Source organism: Gopherus evgoodei, chromosome 23, assembly GCF_007399415.2.
Source record: "Gopherus evgoodei ecotype Sinaloan lineage chromosome 23, rGopEvg1_v1.p, whole genome shotgun sequence".
Taxonomy (NCBI): domain Eukaryota; kingdom Metazoa; phylum Chordata; order Testudines; family Testudinidae; genus Gopherus; species Gopherus evgoodei.
The window spans coordinates 2,187,411-2,203,709 of NC_044344.1; the positions used below are offsets into that span (position 1 = coordinate 2,187,411).

Here is a 16,299-nt window from a genome sequence, read left to right on the forward strand (position 1 = left end):
GGGGGTCTTGCCTGGTCCCTGATTTACTGAGCAGAGCTGGAGTGCCTGGGGGGAAGGGCAGCCCCTGAACCCCCCAGACAAGAGGCTCAGGAGGAGAAGCTGTGGCCAAAAGGGCTGGGGGGGGATCCTAGGGGAGTAGTGAGCGGGGCAGGGAGGGGATGCCGCACAGGGGTCCTGCACCCAGTGCTGGGGCTCCCAAGGGTGCTGGGGCTCTCAAGGGTGCTGGCAAAGTGGAGCGGGTGGAGAAAGGACACAGGGATTCAGGGGCTGAAGGAAATGTTGGCCACTGAGACCCATCGAGCTCTGGCTGTTCAGCATCTCAGAACCAACCCCAGGGGTGACTCTGCTCACTCTGGTGAATGGTGTAAATACCTTCCTGGGCAGAAAATACCAGATTCCGGCCGGCTCTGTAATCCAGAACAAGGCAGGTGAGAACCGGCCACTGGAAGGTGAAGTCAGGCAAATTAGAACCAAAGCTCGTGTTTGTAGAGAGGCCACAGGTGGTCTGGCAAATATCCAGGCCCCACAGTGCCCCACAGGCTCATATCCGGGCCCCACAGGCTTATGGGCCCCACAGGGCCCCACAGGCTCATATCCGGGCCCCACGGGCTCATGTTCTGAACAGGGCGGGTGAGTGAGCACTAGAACAAACTCCCCAAGGCAGTGGGAGGTTCCCCATCTCCGGGGGTCTGCAGCCCCAGCCTGGCGCCTCTCTGGCAGAGGGGGGCGTTAGCCAGACACAAGTTACTGGGCTCAGGGCAGGGGGGAACTGGCTGACGTTTGATGGCCTGTGATGTGCAGGTCGGACTAGTGGATCTAATGGCCCCTCCTGGCCTCATACTCTGTGAAACTATGAAAACCCGACATTCCCCTGCACTGGGCCGGGCTGAGATAACGTCCCTTGTTGATGCATCTTGGCGCGCATGGCTGTGATCAGTTCTCAGCGTGTCACAAGCCTCGTGCTGCCTGCCTCTCTCATCCCAATACAGTTCCACGCCTGAGCAGAGGACAGAGAGGAACCAGGAAGGCAGAGGTGGACAATCAGCCGTTTCGAGGCCATCAGAAGAGCGGGCGGACAGGTCTGGGTTTTTCTGTTGAAAAATAGTTTTGTTGCAATCAAAATGTTTTGCAAAAATGGTTCAATGGGGGGGAGGGGGAATCAGAAATGAAACAAAATGAAAGTTTTTGTTTAATCTCCAATTAATATTTTTGTTCTGTTTCTGTTCCTAATGTTCAGATATTTGTCCCCCTCTCCCTTTCTCTCTCTCTTTGTACTTTTTTCCAGTGGGAAAAAGTAAGAAATAGGTGAGGAAGGGGCTTTTCTCCTGCCCCAGGAATCTGAAATCGGAACCAAACCAAAAATCACCAGGCGAGATGAAAACTTTTGTTCTGTTTCAATTTTGGGGGGTTAAAACCCAGAAAATTTAGTTGAAACATTTTTAATAAAAAAAAAATTTTTTTTTGCAGGAGAAATTGTTCATTTGTGCAGCCCACTTTCAGGGTTAGGCAGGGAGCGGCGTGTGGCCAGGGACGGTCTGAGACTTGGCTTCCTGGTACCACAAGTGCCCATTCTCATCCTGCCTGGGCATGGGGATCCTGGAGTCTTGCCTCAGTGTCTCTGGACAAATTTGCAGTGACCCAGGGCCAAACCTTGGACAGTCAAGGGCTTGGCTTATCCATCAGTGCTCCAGCCCACAGTGTAGGGGTGAAGGTTGTGTTATATTTACCAGGGGCCACTCTGCGCAGGCATCTGCCTTAGAGTGCAGACATGAGGCAGAGGGGCCTGACCCCCAGCTCAGGTGGGTCAGAGGAGCAGGAGGGATGGGACATGATGTCCAGCAGGGGACCCGGGGAGTGTGGCGAGAAACCAGTTATGAGAAAAGCTTGGGGTCTGGGTTTCTCTGCCCCCGGGCATAGCCCTGCTATGGTTAGTGAGTGTTAGCTGTTATTGTTCGTTGCCCAGACACGCAGCAGGGATGCAGACGCCAGGGCTGCCCTGCCCATGCAAATGCCCCAGCTCCGGCTGCTTTGACTTCATCCATTTCACAGCCCAATAAGCTGCTGCAGGAAGTATGTTCCCCTTTGGCCTGGTGCCTCCCAGCTGTGCCGGGAGGAAGATGGGAGGTGATGGCTGGGCCTGCCCTGCGTGACGTTCTGTACGTGGCCCGTGTGGTGCTCTGGGGGGGGATGCTGGTGGTCACCCCTCCCCACTGCATGTCTCTCAGCGGCTGCCGGATGAGCTTGGGATGGGTGGGAGGGGACGGGTTAGTGGCCCAGGCTCCAGGGACCAGTCCCAGCAGGGTTCACTCTCTCCTTGTGGATACGGAGATGAGGGTCTCTTAGATGAGCCTTTACAGCTCCTGGTCCTGCTTGGCCTGCACGTTCGGGATCCCCGGGTCCATTGCTCCCCCTTCCTGCACTGGTGCCGGCTCTCCAGGGCTGGGGCAGGGCGCAGTGTCATGTGACTCCATGTTGAGGCCTCAGCTTCTCCGCACGGGGCAGGTGGCCGTGCCCGGAGCTGAGCATGTAGCTTGCCCTGGGCCTGAGATTCCCCCGGTGAGCCGGGTGCGCTGGTGTCCATGCCAAGGCTCTGGGTGGGCGTCTCTAGGAACGGCCCGTTTCCCACACCCGGGAGGGAGGAGCAGTGGGGCTGCCTGGCTTCAAACTGCAGCCCCAGCAGTGTCCCCCGTGGGCCTCAAGCGGGAGCATCTCAGCTCCCACCCTCCCAGCTGAGCAGGGCTGGATGAGACTCCCCAGGGACCCCTCCCGCCAGTGCTGCCCCTTCACCAGCTAGAGAGGGTCCCTGGTGAGCCATGTGAGCCTCTTCCTGGCATCTGGGCGGCTCTCCCAGCCCCTGCGTCCCTCCAATCTGCAACTGTCCTGGCCCCATCAGCCCTGCCCTGGGCTACCGGGAGACGGTGCTTCTCCTTGGCGCGTGGAGCCGGCTGCAGCCTGCCAGGACCTGCCGCTTGCGGCCCCACCCAGGCTCCAGGAGTGAGGCAGCGTCTGACTTGGGGGACGGGCAAGCCGGGGCCTGCCGTCTCCTCACCCTGCTCTGCCCCTGTCCTGGCTGCCTCTCAGCAATGCCCACTGCTCCTGGCTACCTCCGTGCCTGCCGCCCTTCTGTTCTGCTTCCCCCCAACTCCCAGAGCTGGTGGCTCCCAGCGAGCCCAGCCCAGCCCCTGGATCTCCTGCCCAGACCCCTCCTGACACCATCAGATGGGGATTGCTGCAAGCTGGCTGCCCCAGGCCCAGCCTCATGCTCCAGCAGCAGCTGCGGGGAATAAATAGTCCAGCAGCCGCATTCTGAAACGGCAGCCGGCGTGGAGCCTGGGGCCTCCCGGTGACACCCCCAGCTGCTGGGGCTTTCCCAGGGGATCCAGGCTGTCATAGCCCCTCCTAGCACTGCTGGTCCCAGCCCAGCAGGCGCAGCTGGGAGGCGTTAGGGTCAGACATGCCCCCTAGGCTCTGTCTGCCTGCTCCAGCCTGCCTTCTGCTGGGCACGTGTCATAGTCTGGGGCCCCTGGCCTGTGTCCCCATCGGGGGCCCATCTCTAGCCTGGTACCGCTGGGGTCCCCAGCCGGTCAGGCAGCTCCACGGCCTCATTTGACAGTTGATAGGTAGAAGGAATGGGACTTGGCCAAGGTCATACAGCAAGTTGGTGTCATCTGGGAGTAGAACCCAGGAGCCCAGGCTCCCAGCTCCCATTACCAGGCACCACTCCTGTCCCTGAAGTGATGATAGAACCCAGGAGTCATAGAATCAGAAGGGACCTCACGAGGTGTCTAGTCCAACCCCCTGCTCAAAACAGAGCCAATTCCCAAATCCCTAACTGGCCCCCTCAAGGACTGAACTCACAACGCTGGGTTTAGCAGGCCCATGCTCAAACCACTGAGCTATCCCTCCCCCTGCTCAGCCCCCCTGCTCTAACCATTAGAAACCACTCCCTTCTCACACCCATGGATAGAACTCAGGAATCCCCTGCCGGCTGCTGTAACCTCTGTCCAAAGAAGTATCCAGTAAAGGGATCCCCTCCCTGCAGGCCTGGGCGCTCAGCCAGCGTTCACCCTCCTGCCCAGGCTGCTCTGTGCGTGTTTGTTCTGGGCGTGGTTGGCTCTGAGCCGGTGAGTCACGCGGGCTGGCAAAGAAAATGCCCGTGTGAGGGCTGCTTGGCAGGCCGGGCTAGCAGGGGGCTGGGCAGTCACTGGAGGAAAGGGGGCAGGGCTGGAAGTGGACTGTGGTGCAGAGAGGACTGCACAAGAAACCCAGGTTCAATCCCTGAGGCCGGGCTATTTTGCCTGGGGCCAGTTGGGGCAGCTTAGTGCCCAGGGCAGGGAGCCCCCCGTGATCCTGCAGTACCCCCTGTGGTGGGTCTGGACATGCCCGATGCAGATCTCATGGCCCAGGCTTGTGCCATGCTGGGCCTGGGGGGGAGGCTGCTCTCTGGAGGGGAGGGATGGAGCAGCAGAGGTGCCCTGGAGCCCCTGTGGGTTGCACCCTCCGTGCCGAGGTGGCTGAGGGCTCGGGGCTCGATTTGAGCTGCTGTCGGGGCGTCAGAGCAGGGTCCCGTTCTCAGGCTGCGTTCATCTGTCTGCAGGAGCCGGGCCAAGGAGCTGACTCATGAACCCGCTTCCCCTCCAGATCTGGCCTGCCGGGGAGCCAGGACAGTGCCGCCAGCGGGATCCCGGAGCCACCGGCCTCTGAACCGCACGGTCTGTCCCCACGGGAAACCGAGGAGGGAAGGCGGCTTCCGGGCTCACCCCTGGGAGAGAGAAAGGCATCGGGGGGCAGGTAGATGGTGGGTGATGCTCCGTCCCTGCAGTGTTTCCTTTCTCCTGGGGGCCTGAGCCCAGAGCAGCACTGGGATCCCCTGGGGCCTGGGCCAGAGTGTTAGCCTTGCCCTCCAAGTGGGCACTGCCTGACCCTGCACCCACCCCGTGCCCCTCAAGGGGCGTCATGCGGCTGCCCCCCATGGCCCTGTGCTGGGGAAGCAGGAGGTTCCTGCCTAGCTCTGCAGCGGGTGGGCGGCACTGTGTGTGGAGCATCCCGCCGGCCCCCGGCCAACATCCCCACCCACCACTGGGCCTCGGTGACACTGCGGCCTGGCTGGAGCAATGGGGCCCCATGGCAGACGGCACAAAGGCCCCGGGGTGGGAGTGGACCCAGCGATGGCTCGGGGGGTGGGTGCCCTGGAGGCAGCGAGGCCAAGAGGAACCCACCTTGGGAGGCAGTTTGCCCAGCTGCCAGAGCCTGGCCCAGGGCAGGGTCGTGCTCCAGTTCCCAGCTCCCAGGCTGGGCTCCTGTCCCGTCCCTTGCTGCCCCTCAGCATCAGGACGTTCTTCCTCAGGAGCCCCGGGGAGCCAGCTAGCTCCGGCCCTGACCCAGGGGAGCAACCGCAGCCTGGAGCAGGGAGGAGCCGGGAGCCCCTGCCCCAGCTAGCTTCTCAGACGCCGTCCCACCAGCAGACCCTGGCAGAACCTGGATGTGTAACCGTGCGGGCTGAGATCTGAGGGGTCGGACAGGGATCCAAGTCAGGGTTTGCTGGCGCCAGAAATCGCCCTGTCCCGAGAACCCCACCCCAGTGTCTCCTTCAGAATCCACTGCCAGGCACCAGCCCCTGGACCCGAAGCCAATTCCAGCGTATCGGGCTGGCTTCTCAGGCCACTGGCTGAGTTGAATTGGGGGGTCAGGCGGCCCCGGGGCCGTCTCTGTGGGTTCCTCAGGGCGCATGCCCAGCCCCACAGCAGCGCGCCAGAGGGCAGCCGGGTTGCCAACCCGCCAGGGATGTCCTAGCGTCCTGGGAATGGAAGATGAAGCCATGAGGAGAGCTGAGGTCAGGGCAGTCACAAGGCACAAGGGGGAAGTAGCAGGCGGTTTATTACGCGGCAGTCGTGGGCTTGGCAAACGCAACAGCAGCTGCGCCGGGCGGGCGGACGTGCCACAGGAGGAAACGCTTTACACCCGGGAGAGCTGCCCCTGCCTGGAACCACGGTGCTCAGGGGTGGGGACAGATCACACAGGCGTCGCGCTGTGGTGTCAGCAGGTGCAGGGCCGGGGGGGGCTAGGAATCTCGTCCGCCCCTCCCCCACTAACCCCAGCTCTCGGGGATCTCGAAGCAGCTCAGGGCTCCCAGAAGGACGGACGCATCTCCTGGACAGGCCCAGGAATCACCCTGCCCCACTCCCAGCCTGGTAAACCAAAGCTTGAGAAGGCAAGACGCCTTTACAGTGGCACACAGTGGAGCTGGGAAAGGAACCCAGGAGTCCTGGCCGCCAAGATGCCCTTCTCCCTCACTAGCCCCTGCTCCCCTCCCAGTAGTGTGAATAGAACCCAGGAGTCCTGCCTCCCACCCTGCCTTGCTCTAACCACTAGGCTTCTGTGCAGGATTTCTGCATTGGGGCTGGGGCGGGGATGGCCCAACACTGAAATTAGCAGCCTCCCTTTGCCATCCTGTGCACCCCTCCCTCCTTGCCAGGGGCGAGGGGGGCTCCTCCCCTGGCAGTCGCTGCTCAGGCCATGTGTGCGCTGTGAAGGCAGCCGGCTCTGTGGGACATGGCCCTGATTCCCTGGATGGGGGGGATGCCCCCATCCCGACAGGTCCTGCGCTGCCTGCCCCTTGGTGGCCAGAAATGGGTGAAGCTGCTGCAGGGCCTTGGGAAGGGCCCTGGCCCCTATGGGTGGAGGGGGTGTGGTGCATCGTGGGGGGGCAGGCTCTGTGCCAGGGCGGGCAGTGGCTCCCTTCAGGGCAGCCTTGAGGGCGTTTTACTGCCTGTCCCATGGTCCCTTTATGGCCGCAGACGGCGTGTTGGGGGAGCCGCCCTGCCTTGGCTCTGCGTGTCTCCGCACGTGATGTGGCAGGTGCCCATCCTGAACTGCCAGGGAAAGTGCAGCCGGCTGGACTTCGCTCCCGCCAGGGTGGGGCCTGGCTGGTCACAGCCGTCCTGCCCATAGGATGCAGGGGGAGAGTCAGCGTTTCTTCAGGCAGCCAGGCCTAGTGGGTAGAGCAAGAGGGAGCCTGGAGTCAGGCTCCTGGGTTCGGTTCCCAGCTCTGGGAGAGGAGCAGCGTCCAGGGGTAGGAATGAGGGTGGGGGAGTCAGGCCTTCTGGGTTCTAGTCCCAGTTCTACCACTGACTGGCTGGGGCACAGCCCCTCTTTGTCTCAGTTTCCCTGTGTGGAAATCAGGCCTCTCCTGGGAGAGGGATGCCTGAGGGCAGCACATGGGGCCTCCCAAGGGATCTGGCCCCTTCAGGGCATTTCAGAGCCTCAGTGGGGAAGGCCAGACCGAGCTTGACCCGGCAAATGAAGTTGATGAGAAACACAAAACTGCAGCTCCAAATCCCAGGTTCCTTCTGGTCCCTGCAGAACCAACCCCCCTGCCCTGCCCACCAGGGCGAGACCAATCCCAGGTCATGCAGCATCCTGGGAAGGGGGTTTGGAGCCTGGCAGCCCTGCACCGCTGCCACTTTGGTCCCAGAGCCCAGCTCAGCCCAGCAGGGCCCATCAGACACCTTGTGCCCGGGACACTCCTGATTGTGCCCTGGGGCGGTGGGAGGTGAAAGGGTTCCATTAATGCCCGTGAGGGGCAGGCTCAGGTGCACCCAGGCCGTGGGGTAGCCCTGGATGCTGTCTCAGGTCTTGTGCTTTGATGGGGAGGGAACCGTTGTTCATCTGGGAAGTTGCCTGTATGCTAGGCTGGGAAATAGCAGGCGGCCCAGGCTGGGATCCCTGGGTTGGCAACAGCCTCCTGCCCCGCATAGGGTGCCGCAGTGTTGAACCAGGGTCCTTTGGCACCACTGGAGCTTAAGGGGCCAGCTCCATTGTCTGGGTAGCAGTAGTAGGCTGTTACCCTCTATGCTGAACAACCCATGGGATGGATACAAGACGTGTTTTACAAACGTCCTGTATGAGGAGCCGGGCTCTGTCCTTACTCGAGTTTGACACTGGTGTCTCTGCAGATCTGTGTGGCTGCACCAGGAGAATCAGGCCCTGTATCTCAGGACTCCGGTAGCGGTTTATCAGGCTTCTGATTAAATTAAGAGAGTTTAATGCAAATTGAGATTCACCCCCCACCCCCTTGACTGCTCCCCTCCCAACGCCCTCCTTGAGGGGTTTGTGTTTGGAGTCAGAGATTCTCAGCTCCAGCAACCCAGCCCCAGCTGGCTCCAGGCAGCAGGATCCCAGTGACCCCCTCCACCCCCGCCCCTTCCCAGAGTTAAATAATAACCCAGGGCAGCAGGCAAAGCACGTCCTGCCTGGCTCTGTTGCTAGGCTCTGGGCTGAGGGGGTTTAACGATTTGAATAACCGTGAGGGTTAATTTAACCCCTTCAGAGCCTCCTAGGCAGCTGTAGAGCTGCACATGGTCTCCCTAGATCCTGCGATATGGGCTTTCAGCTGAGACCTTAGGTGTGGTGTGAGTCCAGGACCTGTTATCCTGGCTCTGCCACAAGCCCTGGCCCCAGGCCGTGCCTCAGTTTCCCTATCTGTATCTTGGGGATAATGAGGTGGGTCCATCCCTGCGGGGATGAGTTTGTTGATGGACAAGCAATAAAAGATCCTGCAGCATCCTGGAGTGCACCCTCCCCGTGCAGTGTGTCCCTGCCTGGCTGCTCCTCCCCACCCCAGAGGTGGCTGCTTTTCAGTGCTGCTCTGTGTATGTAGGTGCAGGAGCTGCAGAGCATCATTGAAAGGGGGGGGGGTGTAGATTTGCCCCCTAAACCTCCTCTTCCCCACTCAGCCCCCCTCCCCCACCAGCAGCCTGACCCTCCCCTGGCCCAGGGGACTCACCTTCAAAGGTGAGTGCCATTGTGATCTGGCACATGGGGTCGCAGTGCAGCTCAGGTGTGACCTGGCCAGAAAGTGGTCAGGTGAGGGTCATGGCCCGGGTCCCCCCACCCCAGCTCCGCAGCCCATGTGGGCGGCAGGGCGCCTTGGAGACATCCCTCCTGCAGAAGGTGTTGGTGTGAAAAAACACCAACGGTTATTGGGAGGAACACAAATGGGAACACTCGCATGGGGATCAGAAATGAGAGGTTTCTGCAGAGTTGCGACCCCCTGTAGGGTGTGGGGGGAGAGCGCAGGGCTGGGATAGCAATGGGGCTGCAGTTTGGGAGTGAGGGGCACTGGCAGAGCTGGGGGGAGCCCAGGCTGGGCTAGCAGGGACTGCGGGTCGGGAGTGAGGGGCACCGGCAGAGCTGGGGGAGCTCAGGCTGGGCTAGCAGGGGCTGCGGGTAGGGAGTGAGGGGCACCGGCAGGGCTGGGGGAGCCCAGGCTAGCAGGGGCTGCAGGTCGGGAGTGAGGGGCACCAGCAGGGCTGATGGGAGCCCAGGGCTGGGTTAGCAGGGGGCTGTGGGTCAGGAGTGAGGGACACCAGCAGGGCTGGGGGAGCCCAGGCTAGCAGGGGGCTGCAGGTTGGGAATGAGGGGCACTGGCAGGGCTGTGGGGAGCCCAGGGCTGGAACAGCAGGGGGCTGCGGGTCGGGAGTGAGGGGCACTGGCAGAGCTGGGGGAGCTCAGGCTGGGCTAGCAGGGGCTGCGGGTCGGGAGTGAGGGGCACCGGCAGCGCTGGGGGGAGCCCAGGCTGGGCTAGCAGGGGCTGCGGGTCGGGAGTGAGGGGCACCGGCAGGGCTGGGGGAGCCCAGGCTGGGCTAGCAGGGGCTGCGGGTCGGGAGTGAGGGGCACCGGCAGGGCTGGCGGAGCCCAGGTGCTAGCAGGGGGCTGCGGGCTGGGGGTCCGCAAGGCGACACGCAGGCCGCACCCTGGTATCTAACTGGGCTCCTGACTCTGGCTCTTCGAACCCACCTGCTCTGCCCCCCCACACCCCCGCTGAGCCTGCAGCCCCTGGCGCCCTCTGGTGGCCAATTCATCTCATCGCTGCTGCTCTAAATGCCATGGGGGGCACCCCCCCATCTCCCCTCACCTCCAGATGAAACCGTCTCTGATTCCCCCGGGCTGCCCCACACTCAGCCTCCTCCAGTCCCAGTGGGACCCTTGGGCCAGGGGCTGTGGCCAGAGCCTGCTTCAGGGTGTGCAGGAGCCCTGGGCCCTGGCTCTGAGTGGGGGTCACTCCTGGGGCGCGGCCGGCTCGTAGGCTTCCGGACGGCTGGCCCGATGCTGCCCGACTGGGCACAGGGGGATGCCAGGGCTGTGGGAGCAACACAGAGACACGTGTGTCCAGAGCATGTGGCCAGGTCGTGGGGTCCACCCCCTCCCCCATGGCTCCCCCTAACACCCAACTCTTTCTCCCCAGGTGTGGGACGGAGACGGGACCTTGGGACTGGCCCGGTCCCCATCGCAGCTTCCTGAAGCAGGGGGTGGTGCCACACTCCCCACATGGCAGCTGGGTGCCCCCCGTAACGCCAGTCAAACTGGACGCCTTGGGCCCACCCGCCCACCACTCCCAGCCCAGCAGGGACTCACCAGCAGCCTCCCTGCACCATGCCGGCCAGGGGCCGAAGGGATCGGCTGTGGGCAGATACCACGATGCCACAACCATCACTGGTGGGTCCAGCTGGGACCCGGGGGGACTGGGGTGACCACACAGGGGGAGCTGGGCTGGGCTATGGGGGGGCTGAGCAGGGGTGGGTCTGAGGGCTGCAGAGTTCACAGCAGGGGATGGAGGGGCTGGGACCCCACCCTCCAGGGCACTGGGGCTCCTGCCTGGGGGGATCCCATCCAGCGCGCTGCACGGGAAGGACCCGAGCGCCACCGGCCAGTCCCTGCTGCCAGCACAGGCCCACCAGCCTGTTAGGGAGATGGGCGCCCAGGGGCAGGTGACCCCAGAGCTTGCCCAGGGCCTGGCCAGACTGCTGTCTTGCCACCCCCCCACTTCTCCTTGGAGATTTTCTCCTCTACCGGGGCCGTTGCCAGCAGGTGGTGGCAGGACCTTTCCTGTGGAGCCGGGGGGGTAGGGGCAGGGCTGGGACAGGGGAACCTGGGCACCCGGGAGCCTCCGTGCCCTGCCTCCAGCGGCTGCTCGTCCTGTGCACCCACAGCCAAAGAAAGGCAGAAGCCAGACGGACTCAGGGAGCCGGGCAATCAAGGGGGCACCGGCTCCAACCTGCCCCAAGGACGGGGGACTGGCTGGCTCGGGGTGGAGGGGACATGGGGCCTTTCCCCTCGAGGGGTCACCGGCTCCAATCTGCCCCGAGGACAGGGGACTGGCTGGCTCGGGGTAGGGGGGACATGGGGCCTTTCCCCTCAAGGGGTCACCGGCTCCAATCTGCCCCGAGGACAGGGGACTGGCTGGCTCAGGGAGGGGGGACATGGGGCCTTTCCCCTCGAGGGGTCACCGGCTCCAATCTGCCCCGAGGACGGGGGACTGGCTGGCTCGGGGCCAGGGGGGACACGGGGCCTTTCCCCTCGAGGGGTCACCGGCTCCAATCTGCCCCGAGGACAGGGCACTGGCTGGCTCAGGGAGAGGGGATCAGCATGGGCTCTGTCCCCGCTAGGTGTCGCGGGCGCTGGTCTCGCCCCGGGCAGGAACTGGAGGTTGTTGCCCCCCGCGGGAGGAGGGACCCGAGCGAGGAGACACCCGGTGGGAGGCTCTCGTGGGTCCCCAACGTGGACGGTTCTGCTCTCTGAGTGGAGCCTGCGCCCTGGGGCCTGACCGGGGCCTCTGGCTGCTGCCGGAATATAAATGGTTAATCACAGTGACCCGGGATCTGCTCCCGGAGGGGTCAACGGCTCCCTCTGGCACCTGGGGAAGTCACCTCAACTCTCTGTGCAGCCCCTGCTAGCCCCCCCCGGGTACCCCCCCCCGTGTAGCTCTGCTGGTGCCCCTCACTCCCAATCCGCAGCCCCTGCTAGCCCACCCCGGGTACCACCCCCCCCGTAGCTCTGCTGGTGCCTTTCACTCCCGATCCGCAGCCCCTGCTAGCCCACCCCGGGTACCACACCCCCCCCCGTAGCTCTGCTGGTGCCCCTCCATCCCGATCCGCAGCCTCTGCTAGCCCACCCCGGGTACCACCACCCCCGTAGCTCTGCTGGTGCCCCTCCATCCCGATCCGCAGCCTCTGCTAGCCCACCCCGGGTACCACCACCCCCGTAGCTCTGCTGGTGTCCTCACTCCCAATCCGCAGCCCCTGCTAGTCCCCCCCGGGTACCGCCCCCCCCGTGTAGCTCTGCTGGTGCCCCTGACTCCCGATCCGCAGCCCCTGCTAGCACACCCCGGGTACCGCCCCCCCCGTAGCTCTGCTGGTGCCCCTCACTCCCGATCCGCAGCCCCTGCTAGTCCCCCCCGGGTACCGCCCCCCCCCGTGTAGCTCTGCTGGTTCCCCTCACTCCTGACCTGCAGCCCCTGCTAGCCCAGCCCCGGGTACCCCCCAACACTGCTCTGCCAGTGCCCCTCACTCCTGACCCGCAGCCCCTGCTAGCCCACCCCGGGTACCCCCCGCAGCTCTGCTGGTGCCCCTCACTCCCGACCTGCAGCCCCTGCTAGCCCACCCCGGGTACCCGCCAACACTGCTCTGCTGATGCCCCTCACTCCTGATCCGCAGCCCCTGCTATCCTAGCTCCAGGTGTCCCCGCTGCAGCTCTGCTGATGCCCCTCACTCCTGACCTGCAGCCCCTGCTAGCCCAGCCCTGGGCTCCCCCCAAGCCCTGAGAATCCCCAACCCCACAGATATGCCGGTGCTTCCCAATCCCGACCCACACCGCCTACTATCCCAGTCCTGGGCTCCCTGTGCCCCACAGCCCTGCCAGTGCCCCAGGCCTCTCACCCAGCTCCACCCCCTCCCCACCTCACTGCCCCCCGTTCCTCTCCCCCTAGACCTGTGTAGCTGCGGTAACGTCCCCGAGGTGGAGATCATCAGCCTGCTGGGGGAGCAGCTACCCCACTACACCCTGCGGGCCGACACTCTCTTCGGGTACGAACACGACGACTGGCTGCACACGCCCCTGCTGCCCCCCGAGGCGCCCACCCCCCTGACGCCCCAGCAGATTGAGGAGACCCTGAAGTACTTCCGTGAGTGCCAGTGGGGCGAGCTGGGTACTGGGGGTCCCATTGGGGGGCAGGGGTGCTGAACCAGGGCAGGGGGCGGGGCTGGGTGGTGCCCCCTCCCAGGCCAGCCCCACAGGGCTAGGGGGCAGCTTCCCCCCATGCCCAGGACACAAGAGCCGTGCGGGAGCTAATTGCAACTAATGAGGTTGCCCAGTTGCAGTGGGGGGATTTCCAGGTCCAGAATCTCTTAGAGCTGCAGCCTCCGTCCTCTCTCAGTGACCCCCACACTGCGGGCTGGGATTGGGGGCTGCTCAGAGCGTGAGGGGGGTTTACAAGGAGGGGACAGCAAGGACGGGTAGGAGGAGCCTCGGTGCACCCCCCACTCCCTCTGTCCCCGGTTAGGTAGGGGCTGGTGGCCTTTCCCTCCAGGCTCAGGCCTCCCCATGGGACCCAGGCCACCACCAGCTGGTGCCAAACGTGTCTTGCCTCCCATGGGGCACCTGGCTGCTGTGCGGGCCCCACACCCTGCACCCACTCCAGTTCCATTCGGGGCTCAGGGCAGAGCCCTGGGGCCGAGGTTTGGGGCGTGGTTCCCCACTCAATGTCGCCTCCGCGTGGCCTGAACTGGTAAGAGCTGCCCCCCCCGCAGCCCTCTGGGGGGCCCCCAGCTCTGCCACCTGCACGCGGGACCCCCAGCTCCGCCACCCTCTGGGGAACCCCCAGCTCCGCCGCCCTCTGGGGGACCCTCAGCTCTGCCACCTGCACGCGGGACCCCCAGCTCCGCCACCCTCTGGGGAACCCCCAGCTCTGCCGCCCTCTGGGGAACCCCCAGCTCTGCCGCCCACAGGCGGGACACCCAGCTCCGCTGCCCTCTGGGGGACCCTCAGCTCTGCCACCTGCACGCGGGACCCCCAGCTCCGCCACCCTCTGGGGAACCCCCAGCTCCGCCGCCCTCTGGGGGACCCTCAGCTCTGCCACCTGCACGCGGGACCCCCAGCTCTGCCACCCTCTGGGGGACCCCCAGCTCCGCCGCCCGCAGGCGGGACCCCCAGCTCTGCCACCCGCAGATAGGACCCCCAGCTCTGCTGCCCTCTGGGAGACCCCCAGCTCTGCCGCCCGCAGGCGGGACCCCCAGCTCCGCCGCCCTCTGGGGGACCCCCAGCTCTGCTGCCCGCAGGTGGGACCCCCAGCTGCTGGAGTCCTGGAGCAGCCCATGCACAGAGGAGCTGGAACTCTGGGACCAGGACGTACATTCACAGAGCCCCCATTCTCGGAGGGAGGGGGACTTGTGACCTTTGACCCCTTGGGATTGGCAAAGTTGGGGGGCCAGGAAAGGAAGCACCATGGGGCCAGGTGGTTCCCCCTCCCTGGGGGCTTTGGGGTCAGAGGTTCCATATGGGGCACAGACAGGATTAGCTCTGGTTCGTTTGTGATTATTGTCCACGTGTTGCAAGAGCAAAGGGGGAGGGGGCAGATTAGAGTGGGGTGGGGGTGACAGGGAGGGAGTTACGGGGAGGCAGGGACTGTAGGTGAGAGGGGGGAGGAGGTCTAGGTGGGGGGTGAGGAGAGAGTATAAATGGGCCACCGGGAACTTAGCCAAGTTTGCCGAGTCCAACTGGGCCCTCTCCGGTAAGGGACCTCGTGCAGATGGCAGCGGCCCCTCCCCTCTGGGACACCCCAGACCAAGGGGCATAGCTGCCTGCGTGTCTCTGACCCCCCCCCTCCGCCGCGTCGGTCCATGTGTGCTGGGGGGGTGGCAGGGGGAGGGGGTGCTGGCTCCTCTCCTTGATCCCGCGTCCTGGCTCATTAAGCTGCCATCGAAACGAGCCCCATGTAATCTGATTGTGGGACCTAAACCGGGGAGCAAATCCCTGCGGTGGGGGGAGGAGGGGTGGGATTAGGCAGAGGCTGCGTCTCCTGCCCTGCTGCAGGGAGCCTCAGCCCAGCTTCCCCTGGCCACGAGTGCAAACCCGCTGGGCGCCTGGCCCTGGATCCGCCCTGGGGGCTCCCTGCGCCTTGGGGGGAAGGGTCTGGCTGCTTGGTCTGTGCCCAGGAGGGAGGCTCGCTCGTGGAAACAGGCTTCACAGACACTCGCTGAACCTAGCCAGTCATGGGATGGTCTAGTGGTTAGAGCAAAGCGGCTGGGTGCCAGTCCTGGCTGGGGGAGGGGAGTGGGGGCTAGGGGTGGGCTGGAAGCCATAGGTTCCCTCCATGGCCAAGTCACTTTGCTAGGTTGCCTTATGCCTCGGTTTCTCTTTGATTCAGAGCGTTAATTCTGGGAGTGGCGGGACTCTGGGGCGAAGGGCAGGAGCAATCCAGCCTCGGTGCTGGGTGGGTTCCTGGGCCGGTTTCCTTGCCCTGAGACTCAGCAAGAGGGAGTGCAGCGGGCGTGGGGGGTCCGTGTGACCAGATCTGTGACGGGAGCTGGCCCCATTGTTCATTGTCTCACTGGATTTGCTAGCGTCTGCTGCCCGTGCCCCATTGGACCCCCCCATGGTGCTTGCGTCCCCTGCCCGTGCCCCATTGGACCTTCCCCACCATTGTGCTGGCGTCTGCTGCCCGTGCTCCATTGGACACGCCCCCCCCGTGGTGCTTGCGTCCCCTGCCCTTGCTCCATTGGACCCCCCCCCGTGGTGCTTGCGTCCCCTGCTAGTGCAGTTCCCCCCTGCACCTCGTCCATTATTAAAGCACCGTCATAAATTATTCAAGTCTCCCTCTGCTTGGGCCTCGTTGCTGCCTTCACCCAACGGTGCTTATGGCAGAGCTGCCAAGGGAGCCAGACCGGTTACAGCTGCCAGCCAGCCAGGGGACGTGGGGCACCGTGGGCACAGACAGCGCGTGGCCTGGGGCCTGCCTATGGGACTCTCCGTGCCGCTGGAGCAGCGCCGTCACAGGTCCCCAGCTCTGAGCATAGCAGCGAGCAGTTGGGCTGTGCAGGGTTCCCGCCCCCCGCCCCAGGTGACAGCACCTCCCTCAGCACCAAGGGGCGTCTCAGGACTAAGGAAATTCCCACCCAAAAAGCTTGGTCCCACCTGAGCTAGGGCTGGGAGCTGAGGGCTGGTTTGTAGCATCGCTGCTCTGGGGCCGGAGCTCGTGAGACAGGCCCGGATTCAAACCGTTGCAGCTGAGAAGAACCTGAGTGGTGGGAAATCTGGGACTTGTCAGGGCCGGGTCACAGGACCCCCCAACTCCCAGTGTGCACGTGGCACATTTGGGGTAAAGATGGGAGGTCCTCCCATTGCCTCTCAGCATGGACCTCCCCTGCTACCTGCCCCGTGTGGCCCCTGCTGCCCCCAGCCCACCACCCCGATGGACTAGGCCAGGGGCAGGCAGCCTATGGCCCGGTGCCGAAGGCGGCTTGC

At 64.3% G+C, this 16,299-nt stretch overlaps 1 protein-coding gene across 4 annotated transcripts in view; it reads left to right on the plus strand.

Moving 5' to 3' along the window:
* The first annotated feature begins 222 nt into the window (after positions 1-222).
* Positions 223-16,299, plus strand: part of HAP1 (huntingtin associated protein 1) — a 34,658-nt gene continuing 18,581 nt past the window's right edge. For all 4 annotated transcript variants that reach the window (XM_030540874.1, XM_030540876.1, XM_030540877.1 and 1 more), the window contains exons 1-5: positions 223-428; positions 990-1,079; positions 4,598-4,798; positions 10,247-10,497; positions 12,767-12,961. In XM_030540874.1, coding sequence (XP_030396734.1) covers positions 277-428; positions 990-1,079; positions 4,598-4,798; positions 10,247-10,497; positions 12,767-12,961 — 889 coding nt within the window. In that variant the 5' untranslated portion in view covers positions 223-276. The remainder of the gene's footprint in view (positions 429-989; positions 1,080-4,597; positions 4,799-10,246; positions 10,498-12,766; positions 12,962-16,299) is intronic.